Below are 23,984 nucleotides of genomic sequence, written 5' to 3'. Positions count from 1 at the left end.
GTAGGGGCGTATGTTTTCCGGTTTTGGACGAAGATGTATCAGCGGTAGGGGCGAAGGGGAAAAGGAAAGAAAGAAGGACAGAAGAGTAGGATTAAGAAAATGTCAAAAGGAAAGAATGGCTTAGTGAGTCAGTCGATCGTGCATACGTCGTATGCGCTGCCAGTACGCCGCCAGTGGATGTTTTTGAGATGGATGGTGAATGGAACGTCTTTCGATGTAAATGTGGAGCTTTTGGGGGGATCTATTGTTTAGATCCTCTGGACTAAAGGAGCGTAGAAGAGTCCGAAAGCAAACAATAATAGGTAAAAGGTCTGCTCTGCCTGCGCCTCACTTCGCCGTCGGGGCCACCGTTTGGGCAGCACCCTTAATTTTGGAGACACTCTAAAGTAGTCATTTTAGGTGCTTCAATGCACGACAGCCGCACACAAGCACGCACCACAAAACACACATAAAGTACAGATTACACGAGTAATACTGTCAGTAAATAAATAATCAAAACAACGGGTCTAATATATGGTTGTATTACTATTATTATTGATTAGCACTTCTCACCCTGAGCCCATAATAGTACAGCGTGTACGACTAGTATTAATACTTGTACTTACCTTCCCCTTACCGACAGGTGCGATGCACCGTTAGCTTGTCTGTTTACCACTGTTACATGGTGGTGAACATTCTTCTGTCTTGCTAATGAAAGGTTTGATTGTTTCTTCTTCTTTTTTTGGGTGTATGAGTACCTTGCATCGACATAGCCGTCACGATCATAACCACTCAACGTCGTCGTTCCCATTGGCACTTCCAGCTTGATCAAGTTAAAAACGGGACTGCTGCACTACTAGTCGTCCGTTGTTTATATTCAAGAACCATGGTTATCTACTTGCCAGTCTTCCATCTTGTCTATCTCTTCTTCCTCAGGATGTAGCCGTGGTACAACAAAGTGGCCGGACCCCCCATTGTCTCAATCTCCGTGTCCCACTCGACGCCCTCGCAGTTGAGGATCCGTGTCGCAAAGTGTGTGGGGCGAAAGGTTACGTAGAGGAAGACGCCATAGTCCTTTAACACGCGAAAACCCTTGGTCATAGAGCCGTAACGGAGTCAACTGTGGACGACGAGGAAAGCTTCTAGAGGGTATCTGCACTGGGGAGGCGGCAGGTTCTCGGCAGGAACTAGGAACCCGGCTGGAAGGCAATGAGGATTGATCAGGTGATCGACGAAAAGTCCAAGACAAACACAGAAGAGAGACAAACACACCTCCCTGAGATACGCGCCTGTCTTCTCAACCACATCGTCTGGAGGGCTCCAGATGCTGCCGTAGATCATGGCATCTAGCGTTCCCTTGTCAAAGGCCACGTCTATCGACTGTGCGGAGATGCTGTCCATGTTACATATATTCAACCGTCGCCACTCGATGCCGCTAAACTCGCCATGCGTCTTGCTCATCAGGTCCGCCACCACCTCGGAGAGGTCGACACAAAGCTAGTTTGCGTAGCCATTCTCAGATGACGCGGATCGACTACTTGTGAGTACGGGTCTCTAAATTGGCACTGGAATAGGAAACGGGGGGTGGGAGCGGGGGCGGTAAAGGTTGAGACAGAAAGGAGAGGAAACAACAGGATGGCAAACACGACGCACGCTATCTCCAGATCCGAGATGCAGGATCCTGGGATTCGTCTCTGGTGTCCTGGATCCAAAAAATCTCTTGCGAAAAAAGGCCTCAAGGCCGTCGAACGTGCGGAACCACTCGTGAGTAGGCTCTTGACCGTTCGCCGCTGTATATCGACGACAATTCCCAAAATATGGGTGAGAGATCTTTTCGTTTACCTCGTCGGAAAAATGGGACATTCTTCCATCAATTGTCTCCTTCAGCCTCCTCGCCTGTCATAGTTCACACGAGGCTGGCTCGGACACTTTTCGCAAAGGCTGGCCAGCGGAGACTCTGCCGGCGGCGTGGCGGTAATGAACAATGTGCAGCCAGCCAGATACTATAAGAGTATTATTAGTACCGACAGTGCTTGTGTTAATTGTGGTTGGTAATGGAGCTGAATGTGTGAGGAATGTGATGATCATAGAAGCTGTTGCTACCAGTACTAGCTCCGACGATAGCGGAAGAATATCGGCAAATCGTTCATGTGGCCTGTTCTTGACAACTTGTGCTCCATTTCGCCAGCCAACCGGCGGAGCTCTGATTACTTTCTGCTCCATATTTCTCCATACTCCAGACTCCAGAGTCCCCATCTGCCCATCCACAATCCCCAGAGACGCGGAGAAGTTGGAGCTATTGCATTGCGCCTGCCTACGAAGCCTCAGTATCAACCTATTATGAAGCTTCCGATAGGTACCATCAACCAATCTCCCTTGGAGATATACACGATAAAGACGATACTCGGGAGTCGGCCCAATGGCTTATTCGGCAACGCGAGCCCGCCGTGTCCGGCGACAGTGGGTGTCTCCTCCAAACCCCTCACGGGCAGCAGTGTGGATAACAGACCTGATGCTGCGTGAGGCAATGGAAAAATACCAGCGTCGATGCCTCGTCACCAATCGAACCCTCAGCTCAAGCAGGGGCCTTTTTGAATGCCGAAGGAGGCCCCTAGGAAAGCGTCACATGGCTGACATGCTGATCTCTCCTCCACCCTACCGACCGACGTGGTGGTTCGAACTCATGGGGAACCAGTACGCGTGGCAATGGCAGTCACCCACATCAGCCCAACATCGCCGGGAAAAGGAGCAGCAAATCACCTTTTCTGGCTTAGCTGACAAGTGCATGAGGTGGCTCGAGGCGTCGGACCTTGACATGCCATTTCTCGACCCGCCCACTCAAGCAGCTGCCACCTCCATGCAGAACCTCCAGCTTACCGAGGACAATATTGCACGTAGTTCCTCCAAGGCGGCCAGTCTATACGATACCAGTCTCTTGAAAGGGGTGTCTACACTGACATCAGCTATTCGCGGCGTGGCAACCATGGACAAGCCTACCTTGGACAGTCTCACCGACGCCTGCTGCCGGTCACTCCGCTCCGCCTTGCACAGCGGCGACTTCACCATCGACCAAATATACACCGTTATGGAGCCACTAGGAGTCGGCGAGCTGGACCCGCGCCTCTCGGAGCCTCAGATCCGAAGCATCGACCGATCCATTGCTAAGACCGTCATCTATACGATTGCCGTTCTGCGCCGGCATAGCCATGACAGCTTGTACGAGGGGGCGTGGTCTGCCATTATTGGCCACGTCTTCTCCATGGCACCCAGCGTCTTCAAGTTCCGTCGATTCAGCTATATCATGAGCCAAGCGAGCCCCATGGACATCCATAACATTGACGACGCTCTATACCGTCAAATCATACGCGAGTTTGCCTACACCCACGGCGACGGGCTACGGAACAGCGGGGTCATCGCGCCGTGGACTATGCGGTTGTCATATTTTGCCCGTTCCCTGGCACAGATACCCCAGACCAAGTTCGATTCCATCTCCCGCGCCGTTACCGAAGAGGTGTGGCACCCAGACGGCAAACGCCAACATCGGTTCACTTGGCTCCTCATACAGGCCCAGCTAAGCCACTCCACGGCCCAAGATATGGCTGCCCTGACCCTAGAGTACCAAGATGAGTACGGTCCCATGTCGGGTTCCGAATTGCGTGTGCTGGCGATGGCGCGTCTCGTGTCCGAGGGCCGACTAGATCTACAGACCACCTTTCAGCTGAGCCGGATGTACCGCGCGCAGCCGTGTTCCCGCTGGCCAGATCTGGCTGAGGCGGTCATGGATCTGGGCGGTACCGACTCGCTCAAGAGCCTGGTGCGCTGGCTCCAGTCAATAAGAGGGTTGAGCTGCCTCATCCGCTCCCTCATCTTTACTAATATCGACCCGGAGGAAAGCGGCCTAGCCCTGAGCTCCCGGCGCGTCATGGGCAAGATAATGGAAGACGCCGGCATAAGCCCGCGCTCGCTAGAAGCAGAGGTCGATTTCATCAGCGCCAAGAGGCTAAAGATCCGGGGCCGCGGCACTGATATCCCCCCTTCCGAGCTCAAGAGTCGCATGCACATGCGTCGCGGCATGATGGAGTTCCTTGAGTGGCTGGCTCACTGGTACTTGCTGTCCCCGCTCCTGACGGACCGCCAGGCCCTCCGCGGTGTGGAGTGGTGCCTCGTCCGCTACGAGTGGATGGCCAACGATAACGGTCGCGGCTCCTCCGTCGTCCTCGCCGTTCTTGCACGCGTCCTCATGCGCGACCTCACTGCCGGGCAATGGGGTCGCACATCGCGCCTCAGGTGGCTCATGACGAAGATTGAGAAGTACCAGGGTCACGAGCAGGCTAGAAAGGCTCTCAAGACTCTCAACGATTGGCGCAACATGACTTCCGCTCAACAGGAGAAACGTCCTTAGTGACTTCAGGCAAGTCATGTATATAAGGATTTATTGCACCTGGAAAGTCTTTTGTCGTATACACATATAACAGAGTACTTGGTAATGAAACAAACGCATTAGTTCGATAATTTACTATATAATCGGCCGTTACATGAAGAAGCAACATTGTAAACATGATAAATAGAAGACGTTATCAGATAACGAATAAGAACATAGCGTATAAAAAAGTAAGAAAAATCCCAATAAATCCCAGTATATCCCATGATATCATGAACCAACCCAAACCCTCTCTTTGAACCTAACCGATTAGACCTTTCCCTCAAACGGGGAAAATAAAACCTTAAACAAAAGAAAAGCATAAAATCATGCGCAAAAAAAAACAAGACACGTAAACATCTCATCAACATCTTTTATCCTTCTCTCATTCAGCCATTCGTGCTCTCAGTAGCGAGGCTCAGTCGGCTGCGTCCACCAAGCGATGCTCCCCCAGCATCACTCAACGCACTGAGGCCGCGCCTGTCGCTATTGGCAATGACGACTTGTGCCGGGCACACGACTATCTCCTCATTACCTAGGCCATTGTCATCACCCTTCTTGACGACCAGAGGGAAGAGCACAATTCGCACTATCGCGCCATCCGCCTCTAAGTCCTCAGGCGACACCGGCTGGCCCTTGCTGGACCGCTCATTCATCATGGATGCATTGAACTGAACCGTCTGAGCAAGCTCACCCTCTGCGTCATACTCGGGTTGCAGGGGCGGAAGCATCATATACTCGGCCTTTTGCGTGCGCATCTCAATGGATAACGACACGGCTTCCCGTAGAACTCGACGCAGCTGCGACAAAATCTGGTTTTCCAGGTTGCTCGGAGGGGGCAGGATCTTGCACAGAGCCTGGAAGATTGCCTGGACTACGGCCTCCGTGTCCTGATCTCTCTGGGTTATAAAGGTCTCCCGCCTCGCCAAGAGCGTCAAGGTGACGGCACGCCACTGGCGGACTGCTTGGGGCGGGCCAACCTCTGTGAGCATCTTCTCAAGAGACTTGAGCTTCTGACGCTGCTCTCGATCCATACCGAAAAGGTAGCGCGTGAAGACAAACTCCCAGATCATATTCATGGTCATAGACATGAAAATGTCGCGGCGCCTCACACGATCGCCGAGATATTTGTCGACATCGGTGCCATCCAGGACGGAGTTGTCAAGTCGATCGACCAACTTCTCGTCGTCGATCTCGTTGGTCAAACGGGATGACCGCATATCGGAGAACTTGGAAAAGCGCAATACCCATTGCTGGACGTGGGAGCAGAGTTGCTGACACCGACCATCAAAGTAATCCTCGTCCTTGATTGCAAGGAACTCGGCATCGGCAGCCTTGGAGGCAAGAATCTGGCGTTGCATCTCCCGAACCTGTTCCTTGGCGTCCTCGAGTTGTGCGCGGAGGTCTGCAATCTCGGCATCCTTTGCTTGAATCGTCTGCTCCAGTGCGCTGTCTGGTCCATCTAGGCTGTTGAAAGCAGCTGCGCCTGGGGCAACACTGAGGCCGTCGTAGCGGCCATCGTGCTTGACAAGCTCAGCATTGGCCCTGGTGAGGCCCTCGTTGACCTCGGTTATGCGCGACACCTCGTTTTGTAAGAAATGAAGGGAGTGTTTCAGGGATTCGATCTCAGCATCGCGCTCCGATAGGGCAATAGATGTACGATTGTTCGCGACGGCGCTAGACTCGGCGCGGGAGTGTCCCTCAGACAGCATGCGATTTTCGGCAAGGAGCTGCTCAACCCTGGACTCAAGCTCGAGCACCTGCATACTTTGGCGGCGACGCATGCTGTGGGGCCGAGTCGGGGAACGGGGCGTGCCAATGCGGCCCTCGCCAAATCCATCCTGCGCAAGCAATGTTAGCCATCAGAGTCAGAGACATGGAGTGACGCCACTCGAGCGGGGTAAAGATGGGATATTCACAAATACGTCGGCCATGTCCTTGGAGCGGACACGACCTTCGTTAGCGACAGGCGTAGAGTTGGTGGTTTCCTGACTGAGCGCTCGCAAATCGCCGCTGACGCGCTTGTCAACACGGCGGAGAGGTGGTGTGGGGGTCGACGACCTTAGATCTTGGGCATGTTCGTTGATGCCTGGGCGGTCAGGCCGAAGCTTGAGTGGCTCAGGAATGCGGCGGCGCCTCGTGAGGCTAGTGTTGGACACGGACCTCATTAGCCGAGGTTCACCCAGTAGCTGGGAAAGTGGCTGGGAAGGCGGCTCAGATGATTGGCGCATTCGCTCTTCGCCTTTGTTTAACAGTTGGGTTGTTGTAGACGCTGCTGCGGCTGATTTAGAGCCGCCAAGTATCGCAGGTGCCGTTCCCAGCCCCAAGCTTCCGTAGTCCCTTGGTTTCTTGGCTCTGAGTGACGGCGACTTGGCCACCTCCTCCTCAACAACGGCGGCTGGCTTGCTCTGTCTCTTCTTTTCTGGATCCGGAGTTGCATCGGCAGTCGTCGGTTCTCGTAACACAGGTGTCCCAAGCGACGCCCTCTTGTGGTGATTTGTCGGTGTCATAAGGTTGGGTGGCGTCTTCTGGGATTGCTCCTCCTCGGGCATCTCGGGAACTGCTGGCAGTGACTGAGGAGAAATCCTGGAGCCTCCAAAGTCTGATACCAAGCTGACACCGAGGGCCAATGCATGGCTGTCCTCTGGCAAGAGGCCAAGACCACCAGTGGGGTGGTCATTGACTTCAGCTTCTTCGCGGTTGAAGAGGTCAGTGTATCCGTGTGTCGTAGTGTATAGTTCTCTGCTGCTCTCGAGTTGTTCTTCCTCCAATGGTGCGCCCAGTCGAGGTGTCTCCTTCCAACTTCCGTCCGATTCGGACAAGCTCTCGCTCTTCAACGACGTCAAAGGCAGTCTCTCCTTGGTCCTGGTTTCATCCTGATGCGTCTTCCAGGACTTATCCACTTTATCCTCCTGTGGTGATGCGCTACTATCGTCCTCTGTAGATGGCGTCTTCCTCTTGTCCTCCTCAATCTTGTCTCCTTTCCCACCAGACTTCCCGAAAACGTCGCTTTCCCCCAAAGGCATGATCTCGTTCCTAGACTTCTCCATGGTCTCATCCTTCTTGTCTGCTTCTCTGGCATCATCTCTACCCCAGAGAACAGTATTTTCCTGCTCGGCCAGTGCCACCTTGGTCTGCTTTCTGTCGGCGCTGCCGATTTTGTCATCTAGGTTTGTCTTGTCAACTGTCTCCCAGAGAGCAACATCGTGAAAGAGGTCGTCGTCCTCAGACCTCTTTCCCACAACTCTCGATGTCTTCTTTCCCTTCTTCTCCTTCTTGCCAACCATAGAGCTTACCGCTAGCGATACCGTAGCGCCGGCAGCGGTAGTAGTTCTTGTAGCGGTCTTGTTCGTAGCATCCTGATCTACTTGAGTATCCACTACCTTGTCCTCGTTTTTCTCTTCCTTCTCCTTCTCCGGCAACTTATCCCTGGGGGAGGCTTCAGACGTTCCTGCTGTGAGATAGAATCCGCGAGAAACGGTGTGAGCCTCCTGGGGAATATTCATCAGCGCGGCCGTTGCCAAACTCTCAGTGAATGGCTCGCCTATCTTCCCAACGGACTCAATATCCTCTGCAGGCCTGATGTCCCCAACAGGCCTATCCTCTGCCGTGACGGTTTCAGGAACTTGGCCTCCCTCGCCCAGATAGTCGAATGTAACAGGATTGCCAGGACTTGGTACCACTCCCATCTTCGTTTTCTTTTTCTCCTTTTTCGGAAAGCCAGGAGTGAAGAAGCCTCCATCTTCGGCGATTTGAGGCTGGGTGTCGACACCGCGCTCATTGAACACCTCTGGTCGATCGGCCGCTGCAGGTATGTCCATGTGTTCAGGGAGAGGTGAGTCCACTATTGCAGGCTCTGGAGTTGGTTCCGGATCAATAGCCAATGCCTTGGCCTTCTCTTTCTTCTTCTTCTCCTTCTTGGACAGACTGGTAGTCGAGTCTTCCAAATTATCGGCAGGATCAATGGCAGTTTCAGAAAAAGGATCGGCAGTGTGATCCAAGTCACTAGGTTCATCAAGCGGCTCCTCATTAACAGGAACGGCAGGCTCGGTCTGGTTTGCCAAAGAAAAAGGCTCATCCTTGGAGACCGTCAGGGGCTCGCTGGAAATGGTCGGTGCCTTGGAAGTGTCCCAGTCGAGCTCCATGATCTTTACTTTCTTTTGGGTTTCCTTCTTCGGCAGGCCTGCAGACAGATCGTTGTCGACGGCAATGGGTGCAGCTTCAGAAGAAATGTGCTCAGCTGCATCGCTCTGAGTCTTAGGCATTACATATGGCCCCTCGACGATAGGGCCTTCGGCTTCAGATTTGGCCCTAGACTCAACTTGTTCGGAAGAATTGAGAGGAGTCTCATCTCTAGCAGTAGCCGGAGGCTCACTAATGAATGCAGGCTCTTCAGCGGTGTCCCAGCCGAAATCCAGGGGAGCAGCTTTGGCTTTCTTCTTCTTCCTATCCTTCTTGGAGAGCCCCGCCAACAAGCCATTCTCGTCTACGACGATTTCTGCTGGAGGTCCAGGGATGGTCTCGGCCGCATCACCCAAGTGCCGGTATGGCTGAACTGGCTTTTCTGTGGTAGGGGCCTCGGTTACAGGCTGAGCTTCCACAGGAGATGTTGTGTCCTTCGACTCAGTCGGTGACTCAGCCGATGGCTCCTTACCAACCGGAGTTTCAGCCTCGACGGTGACGGTTTTGTCGTGCTTCTCGGCGGGTGGTTCACTAACCACCGCAGGCTCTTCAATAGTGTTCTCATCGAGCCCCATGGCCTTGGTCTTGCCCTCCGTCTTCTTTTTCTCCTTCTTCAAGAGACTCAGAGAAAATTCTTTCTTGTCGTCAATCTCGGCAGCAGACTCTGAAGTTGAAGGCTCGGCATTTGAGGGCTGTGCCGAATCAGCCAATTCTGGAACTCCCTCAGCTTGCTCCTTGGTAACAAGAAGCTCGGCTTCAGGCTTGGCTTCTACCAGAGGTATAGAAGACATCTCTTTCCTGCGGTCGGTTGATTGATCGCCAGCCACTGTGGGCTCTTCGACAACCACCGTAGGCTGCTTTTGGGCGTCTATATCGAGGTCCATGGCCATCGCCTTCTTCTGCTTTTTCCTCTCCTTCTTGGTGAGACCGGTGCCCTGAATGTCATTTTTACTAGCGGGCACGGTGGAGGGCTCGGAAGCGTCAGGCTCAGAAGTAGATTGCAGGACAGCATCATGCGAAACCGGTATCGTATCAACCACTTCCCCAGTGGCAAGAAGGTCAGTTGTCGGCTTAGGTGTGGAAACTTCTGCTGTGTCCTCCAGAGCCTTTGCCATCTCAACCGGAATCTGTGGCTCGGCTTCGGGTTCGGATAAATTGGTAGAAACCGGCAGGGTCGCTTCATCCTTGACTTCAATCGATGGCTTCGTGGATAGCACTGCTTGCTCGGTAGTCTCATCCCAGTGCAGACCGAAATCCTTGGGCTGCTTCTTATTCTTCTTCTTCATGTCCTTCTTCGAGAGACCAGTACTCTTATTGTCGTCTTGGCTCATGGGCTGAGCGACTGGCTTAGTCGCGGGCTCAGCAGCAGCGACAATTGGTCGAAGAATGGGCTCGGCGACGGGCTCAACAGCAGACTCGGAGACTGGCTCAGGAACCGGCTCGACGACCGGCTTGGGAAGGCTTGCATCCTCGGGCTCCGGAATGTGATCTGAGGGGACAGTGTCCGGCTCTTTGGAAGGTTTCGAAGAGGAAGCACGGTCCTGGGGCTTCTGTGTGCCAGCCTCCCAGGCCAGGGCCATTGCCGTAACCTTGCCTTTCATCCTCTTTTTCTTCTCCTTCCTGGAAAGGCCAAGGCCTGAGTCATATTCTGCAGGGGGAATGGAGGTCTCTGGGGCCTTGCCTTCTTCCGAAGCAAAGGGCTCCTCTATCGAGGGGGCCTCTCTTGTTGTCCCCTCCAGAAAAACATGGGGTACTGGGATCGCCTCTGCCACGCTTACGTCCTCTGCTACAGGGGCCTCTTTCACAACAGCAGTCTCCCCAACTAAGGGAATCTCATCCGCCACAGCGGCCTGCTTTGCCGTACCAATATCCTTCTGTTCGGGGGTCGCCTCTGCAGCGGGAACCTCCTCTGACGCAGCAGTGGGTGCATCCAGAGTTGACGTGTCGATGGCTGTATCAACATGTTGGGATAGTTCTGTTGCAGGAGTAGGTTGTTCAGGCTCCCGTGTCTTCTGTAGATTTTCGGCGGCGGCCTCGGCGGCAGCCTTGGCCTTGGCTATCCCCTTCCTTCTCTTCTTCCTCTCCTTGTTGGACAGGCCGACGGCCCAAGACTCGTCATCCTCCTCTTTCTTGATTTCTTCATGGCGCGCTTTTAGAGCCGCCCCTATCAAGGAAGAAGATGCAGGGGTTAATTTGTCCTTGGACTCGGTAGGCAGGAAAGAGCCTGGCTTCAACTCAGAAGTAGCAGTGGTTTCAGAAGAAATCACAGCAGTTAGTGGAGACTCGGTTTCTTGCTTCGGCTCATCAGAAACGGCGTCAGCGGTGGTGGCAGCAGCTTCCTGAGCGAGTGCTCCAGCCATGGCTTTAGTCTTTTCCTTCTTGTTTCCCTTCTTTGATATGGATGTACTCTCGAAATCACCCTTGCCACCCTCGGCAGCTAGTGAGAACGTCGCTTCAACCGGCTGAGCCTCCACCAGGACTCGTGCAGCAGGCTCAGGTTGCTGAGGAGGCTCATTCTCTGTATCAATGTCTCGCAACACCTGAGTTTCTGGGACAAGCGGAAGAATATCGGTCTCGGATGGAGAGACTACGAGATCGGAAACTTCAATAGTTGTCGGTTCGGGTGCATTACCACCCTTGGTGTCAGTCTCTGCTGCAGTCTCTCCTTTTTCTTCAGTTGGCTGAACCTGCTTCTCGACTGCTGAAGGTTCGTCAATGTCAAAGGTGACAGACTTCCTTTGCTGCTTCTCGTTTTTCTTCTGTTTGTCCTTCTTCGAAAGGTTTGATGTTCCATCCTCGGCGACTTCCTTAGACGCCCCAGACTGAATGGGCTGGACATAGCCTTCCAGCGTACGTTCGTCAGTGGTGGTCGTGGTATCCTTAATTACTATGTCCATAGGAAGGTTGGTCTCCGGGGAGATGGGTTCCGTAAAGGCGGGTTCCGTAGAGGTAGGCTCAATACGTTGGTCAATGTCGGCCGTGTCTTGGGGTTCAGTGTCCAGCTCCGGTTCATTTGTTTCCTTAGGTGCCTGTTCTTGTTCCAACTCGGTATCTTTAGCCTTTTTCTTCTTATCTTTCATTGACATCTTCGGATCGAACCCACCCCGCTCCTCGTCAGGATTCGCACCAGGATCTTGGCCGGATAGAGATTCCACGGGCGTTACAAAGCCAGAGGTATTTTCGGCGTTGTGTTCGTTAGCTTTCTTGTCATAGCTAAGTGCATTTACGGCCTCCGTGAATTCTGGTTCTGGCATTTGGGGCTTGTCGGGCTCCTCAGGAACTTGCTCTTCCTGGGTCAGGGTTTCCATAGCGGCAGCCGGTGGCGCCAGTTCAGCAGCCTTCTTCCTTTCATCCTCCCTTGAGAGCTTTTCCGTGGATAAATTACCGCCGTCTTCAGCTGCAGAAGCAGCCCCTTTCGACGCAGTGTGTAAGGCTTCAAGGGTCTGGAGCTCTGTGGCATCCTTGGCATTCTCCACGGCAGGTGCAGCTTCCGTGGAATCGGCCGGCTGCACTGCCCTCTCCCAGGTGTCAAGCTCCTTGTCCTGGGTAAAGACATCAGACGTCTCCATGGCCAGGGTCGTTACATCCACAACACCGGCACCGTGAGAGGCAGCCGGTACTTCTTCTGCTGGTTGCTGGTCCTGTGGTGGGTCCCGGATGACATCAATGGAAATGCTTCCGGTCCCTTCGACCGCATCAAAATCCAAAGACACCTGGCCCTTCTTGATTTTCTTCTTGTCCTTTTTGCTTTTCTTTGTAACCTCGAGTTCCTTCTCCGGCTCCACAACAGGCACGGGCGCCGGGGAAGGTATAATCTCTGCAACAGGCTCGGGCTCTGGGGCAGGCTCAGTTTCCATGGCAGGCTTGGCTGCTGCTGATGTAGATTCAGGTTCAGGCGTCGAGGTGGAAGTCTCCATAACTTCACCAAGAGTGCTCAAACTCTTATCCTTCTTCTTGGACTTCTTGCTGGTACCCGAAGATTCTCCAGTGGGGAAATCCATCGTTGCGGGGATCGCCGCCTCGTCTGGGCCTGCTGCCTTGGTTTCCATCGCCTTGTCCTTCTCCTCGTTCTCAACAGCGGGCTTTCCCCAGGCGAGATCATCAGATGTCTCAACAGGTGCTGGCCTGCGAAAGAAATCATCGGGGAGGTCCCAGCCGTCGGACTTGACTGGTTCTTGTTGGGCCTCCTCTTCCTGCTGCTGCTGCTGCGCCTCTTCCCGCAGCTTCTTGGCCCTTCTCTTCTTCTCTTTATTGCTCAAAGGACGATCGGCTTCCTCATCAGGCTGGGATGTTATTTCTGGTTCAACAGCAACGGGCACTGTACCCGGAGCTGTCTCGAGGTCACGGACAGACTCATTGGTGGCAGGCTTGTTTGTGGTAGGGGGTTCCAGGACCAGAGACTCCTCGGTGATGGCCGGGTTATCTGAGTGGGCTAACGAAGCGTCTTCGGTGACGGTGGGCTCGGCTACCTCATCAGTATGAGTAAGCCCAGGTTCATTGGAAGTGTCAAGATCTTGCTGTTTCTTGGCAGCCTTTTTGGCCTTCTTTTTATCCTTCTTGGACAAGGACTGGTTGGGCTCTTCTTCAACCTGGGGCTCCGACTTCGTTTTGAGCGGGGTCTGTTGAGTAGCAGGCGCCGAATCTGGAACAGGCTCGAGGTCATGGGCATATTCTTCTGTGACGATAGGTTCTTCGGTCTGAATTGGTGCAAGTGTGTCTTCTGAAACGGGTGTGTCTCCGGTCTGAGCTAGCGTGCATGTGTCGTCCTTGGGAACGGACTCCTCGGGAGCAGTGGTAACAGACTCTACCACAGCAGTTGCTGCTGCTTCTTCTGCGGGTTTCGGTTCCTCAAAGGTATTCTGAGACTGCTCCTGTTGCTTTTTGGCGGCCTTCTTAGCCTTCTTCCTGTCCTTTTTAGACAATGGCTGGTTAAACTCCCCTTCGGGTAGAGTCTCAGGCTGAGGTTCTTTCACAACGGGCGTAGAGTCGGAAGGAGTCTCCAGGTCATGAGAGAATTCTTCGGCAGAAGGGACAGCAGGAGTGTCTACGGTGAATGGAGCAGAAGCCTCCTCATGAACGGGAACGGAAGCCCCCTCAGCAGTGACAGGCTCATCAGGGATGGGAATCCACTCAATCTGGGTCAGTGATGGTGTGTCGGCTGCAGCGGACTCTTGGGCAGATGCAGAAGTCGCTTCCTCATTGGGAATCGGCTGATTGAAGTCAAGAGAGATAGACTGCTTCTTGGCAGCCTTCTTGGCTTTCTTCTTGTCCTCCTTGGGCATGAGCTGGCTGCGGTCGTCGCTAGGCTGGGCCTCCTCGAGCTCAGTGGTGGAAGGCTGGATCTCAAAGGCGAGTGTTGACAGCCCCGAGGCAGCAGTATAGAAATCGCGGGGCTTGTCTTCGGTAGCGGACTTCTCCATACCAGGGATGTCTTGATTAACAGTGGGCTCTCCTTCAGCCAGGGCCGGTGTCGCGTGTCCTGTGGGGGCGGGCTCCGTGACGGCAGAAAGCTCCTCGACGGGGGCAGAAGGTTTCTCGGTGGTAGCAGGAGCAGATTCTTCTGTGGGCGCGGGCGCTGACCCCTCAGCAGGCTTCAACTCGTCCGTAGCATCCAAAGGCAGAGACTGCCTCTTCTTGGCAGCCTTCTTCGCCCTCTTCTTATCTTTCTTTGACAACCCCCCGCTAGGCTCCTCCTCTTCAGGCTTGACTATCTCGGGCTCCACAACATGAACAGTGGGCTTGGAAGTGGGCTCAAGAGCCGCAGCTGTCCCAAGGTCGGGAGAAGCGACATCGCCAGCAAGCTCCCCTGTCGCAGAAACGCCTTCGAGGGCGGCAGGCTCCTCAGTAACGACAGGCGCTTCAGTGGCAGCAGGCTCCTCAGCGAGGAGAGTCTCCTTGACAATAGTGGGATCCTCTGTGACGACAGACGCAACGGCAAGAACAGGCTCTTCAGTGGCGGAGATCTCTTCGAAGACGGTTCCTTCAGTGGCGGCAGGCTTTTCTGTTTGTGCCGGCGCTGCTACCTTTTCTACCACATTGTCAGTCGCGGAAGTCTCGTTCAAGGAGATAGACTGCTGTCTCTTGGCCTTGGCCTTTTTGCTATCCGTCTTGGACATTGGTTGGCTTGACTCCTCCTCAGGCTGGGCCTCGGGCTTGGTCTCCGCCTGAAGCTCCTCTACGAAAGACAACGCAATCGTCTCAGAAGCATCCGCTGTGTCAAGGCTCCAGGAAGCGTCAACAGCGGGCTCCTCGATGATCTTGGGCTGCTCAAAAACAGCGGCAGTGGCAGACTCCTCAGTCACAATGGACTCCTTGGTAGCGAGAGGGTCTTCGGTAGGTTGTGCCGGCGCTGCGGTTGCATCATCCCCTACCTGCGCGGGAATCTCCTCGGCAGGAGTGGACGCAGGGGCGGACTCGTCAATGGAGATCTGCTGTTTTTCGTTCTTATTATCCTTCTTCCCCTTCTTTTCAGACAAAGAGGTTTCTTCGACAAGGGCCTCGGGAGGATGGTCGTCCTTGGAAGTCTCGACGGATTCATCCAATGCAGGAGAGATGTCAACATGGGTTTCGGCAGCGAGCTCCTCCTTGGGGGACTGGAAGAACTCTTCGACAACTGAGAGGGGGTTTTCGAGGGGGACCTGAGACGGCTCAGTGCTCGCGACGCGCTCTTCCTGTGTGGTCTCAAGAGAGACATCTCCCTGGGAGAACAAGGGCTCAGAGATAGCTTCCTGCAGAGTACTAGGCTGGGCGTCGTCAACCTTCAAAGGGAGGGTTTCTAGCCCTTCGGAAGAATCCAGACTCCGCCCTGTAGGCTGAGCCCTGTAGGCTGCCGACTCGTCCCAAGCAGCAGCAAAGTCATCAGCAACAGCTGTTACAGGCTCGCTGGGAGGGTCTATGGGCGTTGCCTCCGCTGCGGTTTCATCATCCGCGACCTGTTCTTCAGCACGAGCAGAAGGAGCGGCAGGTTCTTGAACGCTGGTGGAAGGAGAAGCAGAAGGCTTGTCGAGGGCATCATATTGCGAGGCGTTCTTTTTATCTTTCTTCTTCTTCTCGCCCTCCTTCAATAGAGCTAGAGCCTCAGTGCTGGGTTCGGTTACAGGTTTCTCAAGAAATGAATCCGGCTCGTTCGCCGCCACCACGTCAGGTTCAACATCTTGGGTGGCAGAAGTCGATTCAGCGATGGTGGCGGACATATCGTCTTCCTTGACTTCGACAGAGGCCGTTTTTGGAATACCCGCAGGTCCCTCCGCAGTGGACGCCATAGCGTCAACAAGAGTCCCAGCATGTTCAGGTGGTGCCTTACGATCCTGCGATGTTTTGGGCTCCTCAGAATGCTTTGTTTCAGCAGAAGGAACATCGACAGTCCATGCATCCAGAGCTCTATCCTCTGCTGCGAGGTGGTCGCCGGTTGCAGTGGGCTGTTTGACGATAACCTTGTCAGCGACAGCCTCTCCCTGCAGGGCTGGGGCTGCCGAGATGGTCTTCTTGTTTTTCTTCTTGTTCTTCTTGCTTTTCTTGGAAGCAGCTGGGGAGTCTTGAGGTTCAGCTTCGACAGCATCAAGTTCCTGCTGCTGTTCCGCAGACTTCTCCCGTGGCTGCCCCTCTTGCTGAGGCTGGTGCTCCGGGAGGTCCAGCGATTTCTCCTGCTCTTGCGGCTGCACCTGCAGGGACTTCTCCTCCTGCTGCGCGGGCGACTCCTCGGCTAAGGGGGAAGGCGCAGGCTCCTCAGTTAGGGCATCTATGTCAAAGCCAGCAATTTCCTTCTTGTTGGCAGCAGCCGCCGCAGCCTTCTTGGCCTTCTTGGCCTTCTTCTTTGCTTTGCCGGTGAGCATGGAAAAATCCTCTTCGGTTGGGAGCTCTCCTTCCCGGGCGGGAGCAGTTGATTGCTCCTCTGGTACAACAGCATTAGTGAACTCTTCGGGAGCGATAGCAGAAGTGGGCTGCTCCTCCAGTACAGTAGAAGGAGTGGGCCCCTCGGGTCCAACAACAGAAGTGGACTCCTCGGGTGCATAATCCGAAACATCGTGGATCTCCAGGCTACGCTCTTCCTCGTTCTGCTCCTCAACGGTAACCGGTAGCTGCCGCTGCTCGTGATACTCTTCAGCAGCCATGAACGGGGGTGAGTCATGAGTCGTCTGACGAGAAAGAGTCTCGTACTCTTCCAAAGCATCAGAAAAGTGCTCGTCCGCGGAGGCCAGACTCTCATCGACATCGACAAAGAGTTGCTGTCTGCTGCCTGTCTTCTTCGTCGGGGTGGTATCGATGCCAGCTGCCCAATTGTCATCATCGCCGGCGAGCTCGGCAAAAATGGTCCTGTCGGACTTGGCGGATGAAGGTCCCGACCGGTGGAGGAAAGAGCTCCTGTCCTTGGGCATAGAGGTAACAGTGTCGGGCCCTGGACCTTCGGCGGCGGTGTAAGCAGAGAAGTCTGGGAAATCGGGCCTGAACTCTGCCTTGGGCGTGGTTTCTTGAGAGCCTTCCGCGTCCCGAACAGGTGTGTCGGGCAGAAAGCCTGTGTCGAGGTTGAGAGGTGGCCTGGCGACCTCGTTGAGCTCTTGATCGCCGAGCGCATATTCATCAGCAGACTCCCAAGTCTCAGATCCAGGGCCGAGGGAGCTCCCGGACGATGCTTCGCTCGGTGGGAGTGCTGGCAGATGTTCCTGCTTCGAAGAATCTTTAAAGGAGCCATGGCGAGCATGCTCAAGCAGGTAGAGAGGCTTGATCTCACGGCTGGTGTCCCAAGATGTGGAACGCGGTTGACGCCTTCCTGATACAGACGAGTCGGGCGCCCCGACCATCGGAGAGGTTCCGGGTGAGGTCTTGAACGTAGCTGGTGAGGACGGCCCAGACCTCTGTCCCAAGCGCAGCTGGATGGGTATGGCGGTGTTACTGGGTGACTTGGGGTGGGTATCCATGACGCTTCGGCGACGGATGTGCGAGGTCCGTTCGCGTCTGCTGTTCTGCTCTTCTGGGGGGGTGTCTGGCCGACTATCCGGCAGACTAGGAAGATCCTCGATGGGCTGGAGTGGTGATGCAGGCTCGCTAGGGGGAAGAGGGAGCAGGTCACCATACCGGGGGTCGATGGCGGGCTTAATGGTACGTGCGACAATGTCGGGGTCGAAGTCGCTGGCATCGCGGAAGCCGCGGTCACCTCCGTCTTCCTCGTGAGAAGTGCCTTTGCGTTCCGAGGAGTCTTTATCTTCCTCGCTGGCATTCTGGCGGGAGGGGGCCGCTTCAAGGGCTCCGGCACCCGCCAAGCCGACACCCGCGCCAAGGGTGTCGGCACTATCTAAAAAAGACTGACTCTTCTTGCCGTCGTCTTTGCTTCCAGACTTGAACATGCCAGAGAACAGGCCACTGCTGGACCTCTTGACGGGGAGCTTACTCTTAAAGCCACCAGGAGCAGAGACAATGGATTTAGAGTCGTCGTCAGAGTTATCGTAGCGGTATGACCGCCTGTCAGTGCGCTTGTTGTCGCTGCGCGACTCTAGCCGGACAGAATCATCAAGAGAGCTTCGGGATTTCTTCGAGTATAGGTCATGCGATCGTCGACTAGAGCGTTTGTCTTCGTAGCGCGACAGCGATACGACGGAACTCACATCCCTCTGTTGGAAAAAATCGCGGGACTTCTCAGGGGGCGTGTCGGGGAGCGATCGCCCGTTAGAATGTTTGTCATCGTACCGTGACTCTGATTTGATGGAGCTCACGTCCCTATCCTCGAAGGGTTCACGATACTTCTCGGTAGGCGTGCTCGGCCTCGATCGCCTACGGCGACGGGATTCTGAAACGACGGAGCTCACGTCCCTGTCTTCAAACAAGTCTCGGTCCTTCCCAGGAGCTGGGTCACGGTAGGTCTTGTTGAAGTCCTCCTCGGTTTCGCTTCTGCGCTTAGACTTCTTGCTCTTCTTGGACGACGTGGGCTGGTCCCATTCGTCATCAGAGTTGATGGCTTGAGAAGAGCTCGGGTCGGGGACAGAGTCGCCGGGGCCGTAGACCATGGGGTTTACGTCGCCGTACGACCCATGGCTCTCGTCGGCAGCGCCCTTATCGGCAACTTCCTCCCGAACAAACGAAGGCTCCGGCTCGGCAAAGGTAGCGTAATCATTATTAACGGTCATCTCTTCCTGTGCTTTGGCGGCGGCCTTGTCACGCTTGCGCTGCTCCTTCTTGCTGAGTTGAGGAGAGACATCGATGAGCGCCTCGTCAGTGGCAGGAGGTTCTGGGGCCTCGGGCAGGGGCTCTCGGGAAGACTCTTCTTTTTCTTTGGGGGTAGCAGCTTCGGAAGCGGCCCCGGCGGCATCATCTTCAGCATACTGCTGCTCCCTGATCTTCCTTTCGCGCCTCTTCCTCTCATTTTTGCTCAGGTTGGCCCAGTCGTCGGCGGGAGCGGCGGGCTTGACTTCATTCTTGACAGTCTCAACCTCGCCAATGACGTGTCCAGTCGTGCCATTGCCGTTCAGGTTATCGTCAGAGCCAGGAGGTGAGTCGCGGCGTCGGAATGTGGGGTCATCAATGACCAGATTAGGATCGAATCCAGTATCCTTCAGGCCAGCTGCCAGGGTGGCCGCAAACTCGATATCGTCAGCGTAGTCACCGGCGATCTGATCAGCAGATGGTTTGGGGCCGGGAATAGGCGGTGCTTCGCCGTCATCAACATTGACGTAGTAGGCACACTCAGTCCTAGGCTCAAACTCCTTGGGCGATTCCGTCACAACAATATCAGGTTCATTCGTCGGCTCAGCCGAGCTTCCAGCAATTGCAGAGGCAATCATACCCCACGGACTGGTCTTGCTGAGATGAGGTCGTGACTTCTCGTCTGGTGGCGTCATATTTTCGAGTCGCGGAGATTCATCCCTAGAGTCGGGAGTCTCGAAGCTCTTTGTCTCATTTTCACCCCAGCTAACTGACTTGGAGCTGGTGGCGGGAAGGCCAACTGTAGATTTAACATTTTCTTCATAGTCCCTTGAGCGGCGGTAGACGGTACTCCTGTCAGCGGAGGGCGCGGCGACTTCTGACTTGGACGATGAGATGTCCGTGGTCTCCCAAGAGTCTCTGTAGTCCCTAGAATCCCTGGCCTCCTGTACCTTCTTGGCTTTCTGAGATTCATTGGCTTCCTGAGCTTCGTTGGCTTCCTGAGCTTCGTTGGCTTCCTGAGCTTCGTTGGCNTTGGCTTCCTGAGCTTCGTTGGCTTCCTGAGCTTCGTTGGCTTCCTGAGCTTCGTTGGCCTCTTGAACTCTCCTGGCGTCCTTGGCCTCCCGGGCTCTCTTTTCTGGCGTAGGAGTGTGCTCGCGGCTAGGTAAAGGGGTCGGGTAGACCAAGTTGAGGAGAGGCCTCTTGCGCTCGTGGCCATGGATCTGGTCCTCGCCGAGGGTTTGGAACTTCTCGGCTTCCCTGGGTGTAAACCTGTTGTCGATACGAACATCGGCGTCGGGTTCGGCGTAGGGGCCCTTGTTCTTACCATTGTACTCAGGCGGCGTGACGACCCTAACAAAGGGGGTCGCGTTGTCGATGTCTTTGTCCTTGCCCTGGGCGTCGGACCTGTCGGAACTCCTGCTGCGGTTGGAGCGAATCTTCTCAGCGGCAATCCTTCGTGCAATCTCGGACTCTCTGTAATACCTGTCTGCGTCCTCCTGGACGGGGTCCTTGGTCCGGCGATTATCGTCACGGCGATCCTGGTCCTTTTGATTGCGACTACGGTCTTCTGAGCGGGATGGGCTAGCATGAATTGCGCCGGCCAGGGCAGTAACTGCGGTGGCACCTGCAACATACTTTCCGGTGTCACTATGAGTCTTCTCAGAACGATCCTTGTCTTTGTGCTCCGAGACCATGCTCTCAATCTCGAATGAGTCTCTGCGGCTCAGCCTTCCATTGTGGGCAAGGGGTTCGCCGTCAGAATCGGAGTCAAACTTTGGCTCACGCTCAACTGTGAAAACAGCTGGCGTGAGAGGTCGCTCGGGCTCCGCTGGGCCGGCGGGAAGCTGGGCGGTAGGTAGTTGTGCGGCAGGCAGTTGAGAGGTGGGGGGCTTGGAGGCGGGAAGCCTATCGAAGAAGTCGACCTGGTACTGGAATGGGTCATAGGGTCCTTCAGTGAGAAGCTTCGGCGCAGCGTCGGTTTTAGGTTCTTCGGTCTTTTCTGCCGCAGGAAGCTGGTGTTTCTCTGAAAGATGGTACTTCTCGGGAAGGTGGTATCTCTCGTCGAAAGTCTGAGACTTGTTGCGAGTGGATGAAGGGACGACGGCGTATGCGTCTCCCTCCTTTTTGCGACGGGATGAGCGTTTGCGGTCCTTGTCCTTCTCATCATCATCCTTGTAAGAGTAGGAATCACGTTTCGACCTGCGCTCCTTTTCTTTGCCATTGACCTTTTCGTCGACGTCGTTGTAGGAGAAAGAGTCGCGTGTTGGCCTGCGCTCCTTCTCCTTGCCTTTATCCCTGCCCTTGTCATCGACATCCTTGAGAGAGGCGTAGGGGGCACGCTTCGATGCATGACGCTCCTTGTCCTTCTCCTTGCCCTTATCCTTGCCCTTGTCATCAACATCCTTGAGAGAGGCGTAGGAGGCACGCTTCGATGCATGACGCTCCTTGTCCTTCTCCTTGCTCTGGTAGTCGTCACGGGCGGAGCGCTGGTGTCGTTTCTCCTCGCGGTCCTTCTCCTTGTCGTCGCGGTACTTGCCCTTGTCATCGCGAAATACCTCACTTGCCTTACGCTCTTCCAGGTTGTGGCTGGATATGACGGCGCCAATCGCTGCGCCACTGACGGCAGCGGCAGCGGCGCCAGCCAAGGCCCAGTCCTTATCGGAGGGCTTCTCGCCAGAGGTCTTGCGCAGCTTTTCGAGCTCCTGAGAGTTGATCTCATCCAGCTTGTCAGCATCGTAGAGCTGGGGGGAGACCGTCTTGTGGGGGACGGGTTGCTGAAGGGGGACTAGTCCGGGGCGCGAGCGGCGCGGCAGGTCGGTCAATGCGTCGCTCGTGATGGCCAAGGCCAGGGGTTCTTTGGGGGAACGCCTGGGTCCCTGGCGGTCAAAGGGCACAACAGCCTTCTCGTCCCCTAAGTTGTAGGGAGTGTCGATGATTCCGCGGAGCGAATTAGTCGGGCCAAACAGGCGAGGGTCGACAACAGAGCTCTTCCTGCGACGGTGAGCAGCCACGGGAACGCCTGCGGCGGCAGCTCCTGTAGCTCCTGCCGCCGCGGTAGCCGCGGGTCTGGGGGTGTGGGACACTGTGGTGCCGTATGCCATTGATGAGTCAACGCTGCCTGAATCATCGGACGTATCATCTTCGTCGGAAGCCGACTCCCAATCCGAGTCGTCTGAGGAGGAACTGGCAGATACTCTCGACATTCCTAGGCTGCGCCTGCCACCGCTGTTGTGACGCTTATGACGGCTAAACTCGCTATACCTAGAGGTGCCCGAGTCATACCTCGAGTTCTTAGACTTGTCCCAGCGCCTCAGGTCGTCGTCGGTCTGATGCTTGGCCAAATCGGACAGCTGGCGGCCGATTTCCATGATTTCGTCGTCCGTCTTTCGCCTGCGCGACGGGCCGGCCTTGGAGGAGCCGTGCGCGTCGGAGTAATAGTGGCTGGCAGCCATATCGGCAGCACCAGCTACCAAGGCTGTACCGCCGGCCATGGCACCGGACATGTGAGGTCGCGAGTTCGAATGCGAGAGGTGGTGGGAGGATGACTGGGGATATTGGTCGTGAGGCAGCTTGGACGGAAGCTGAGCAGCAGCGGAGGTATCATGGTTGCCAGACGATGTTCTCCGTTGAAATTCGCGGCTAGAACGGCTAATATATCCGGTTCCATAGGCGAGGTCAGAATTCACCGAGGAGGAGGACGAGTTGGCGAAAAAAAGGACGCGACGGCGCTGCTTCTTCTGGCCGCTCCTCTTCCTGCGCAGGGCCCGGCGCTCCGACGGAGCGCTAAAGAAGCTGGCGATTGCATTTCCCGGGCGCTTCTCGGGGTACCTCCGGGATATGTCGAGCAGAGAAGACGACGTGGAGCTAGATGAAGAATATAGGGAGTTTGATCCGGAGGAGGGGGGGCGCGCTCCTCGGGTGTTGGTGGTCATAAACCTGTCGTCGTCGCCACCGGTGAACTTTCCATCCGAGACCACTCGGGCAGCAGAGGGTCCGGGGTTGTTGTGGGATGATCTATTGTCATAGGCGGCAAACTTATCGTATGCGGTAGCGACGGCGCGAGGGCCAGTGATGTTTTTGGATGTGGTGGCCACTGTCGTTGTTGTTGGGATGTGGTGTGTGGAGTATGAGTAGTCGGTAGTAGCTGGGACGTGGGCGGGAACAGTCCTGTCGCGCTCGCTTCTCCTCTCACGCATCCGCCTCAAGGAGCTCTGAGGGCTCCCATGACGACGGTGGCCAACCATGACACTAGCCCGCGCGAAGTTTCTGTGCTATAGCCACGTCGTCGTTTTCTTTATGAGGGGAGACGGAGGTGTGATGAGTGTGAAAAGGGGGAGGAAGGAGAGAAACAGCGGTGCTGGATTGAAGATGATTAGGATCTTTGTTGTGTTATTGTGTTTTGGGAAAGAGTGGTTCGACCGTACGGATATTACCAACTATTATTACTATGGGACACAGGCTACAGCTGCACCTGCGCTACAGAACTCGAACCAAACACCACATTACATTACATGCCCCCCCCCCCGGTTTCCAGTCCCTCTTCTCAGCACTGATCTTTCTTTCAGCTCTTGATATCGCTGGAACCCGCTGCTCCAGGGATAAAAAATAACAAAGGACCCATTTAATCCGACTTAGCCAACAGGCGGTGGCTGGGGATGAAGAGCTCGCACGCCCCCACTGACCAATGACTCTAACGTCTGTATCGCTACCAACCAACGGCTTGCCCAACCTGAAAGTGGGGCTTTGCCCGAGATTCTGTCATCATTCATGGTCCCTCACCACCACCACCAACCCCCCCAGCCCCACGTGCGCCACTCTGTTTGTATCCATGTTGTGGCTAATACGATATGTATTATTTACTAGGTAATTCGTAAATTATATATCGTATTTATTAAGATCTCATATATGAATCATAACGAACAAGAATAGGAAAAGAAACAGAGAAGATAAAGCTTGAATTCCTTCTTCCCTCTTCCCTCACCTCTTTATATTGCATCACCTAGCCCACTATCACTGGTTTCCTCGTTTGTACAATGCAATAATCGGACAATGATACACATGCTACCCATGCTAACACCGCACGTACGTAGAAGTATACTCGTACCCGGCCAAGAATTTCCCCACCTGATGCCTTGCCAGCTGGCAATCTGGTAAGCTCGACGTCCCTGATTCGTCCATCTGCCCACCATCTTTTTTTACAATGTCCTGAATACCACGTAGTAATATGTAGTGCTGAGTACTACCACCAAGAAAAGAAAACATCATACCC

The 23,984-nt window shown here is 54.9% G+C and overlaps 2 protein-coding genes across 2 annotated transcripts; one reads left to right on the top strand and one right to left on the bottom strand.

Annotated features, from left to right (window-relative positions):
- Positions 1–2,836: 2,836 nt before the first annotated feature.
- On the top strand, positions 2,837–4,381 carry GMORB2_7396 (uncharacterized protein; the record flags this gene model as incomplete). Its single annotated transcript, XM_035469361.1, has 1 exon — positions 2,837–4,381. The coding sequence occupies one exon, from the start codon at positions 2,837–2,839 to the stop codon at positions 4,379–4,381; it is 1,545 nt and encodes a 514-aa protein (XP_035321056.1).
- A 407-nt stretch (positions 4,382–4,788) lies between these two features.
- GMORB2_7395 (Involucrin repeat protein) lies at positions 4,789–22,959 on the bottom strand (the record flags this gene model as incomplete). Its single annotated transcript, XM_035469360.1, has 15 exons — positions 4,789–6,240; positions 6,325–7,091; positions 7,203–8,690; positions 8,775–10,170; positions 10,360–11,615; positions 11,685–12,749; positions 12,906–13,491; positions 13,555–15,009; positions 15,073–15,999; positions 16,135–17,500; positions 17,654–18,186; positions 18,289–19,514; positions 19,566–20,429; positions 20,499–21,898; positions 21,977–22,959. 15 exons carry the CDS (start codon positions 22,957–22,959, stop codon positions 4,789–4,791), a joined length of 16,764 nt encoding a protein of 5,587 aa, XP_035321055.1.
- Positions 22,960–23,984: the final 1,025 nt, after the last annotated feature.

This window comes from Geosmithia morbida, assembly GCF_012550715.1.
Source record: "Geosmithia morbida isolate 1262 chromosome Unknown scaffold_8, whole genome shotgun sequence".
Classification (NCBI taxonomy): domain Eukaryota; kingdom Fungi; phylum Ascomycota; class Sordariomycetes; order Hypocreales; family Bionectriaceae; genus Geosmithia; species Geosmithia morbida.
Note: the sequence above shows the minus strand (reverse complement) of the source record. Positions and strands in the feature narration are given on the sequence as shown.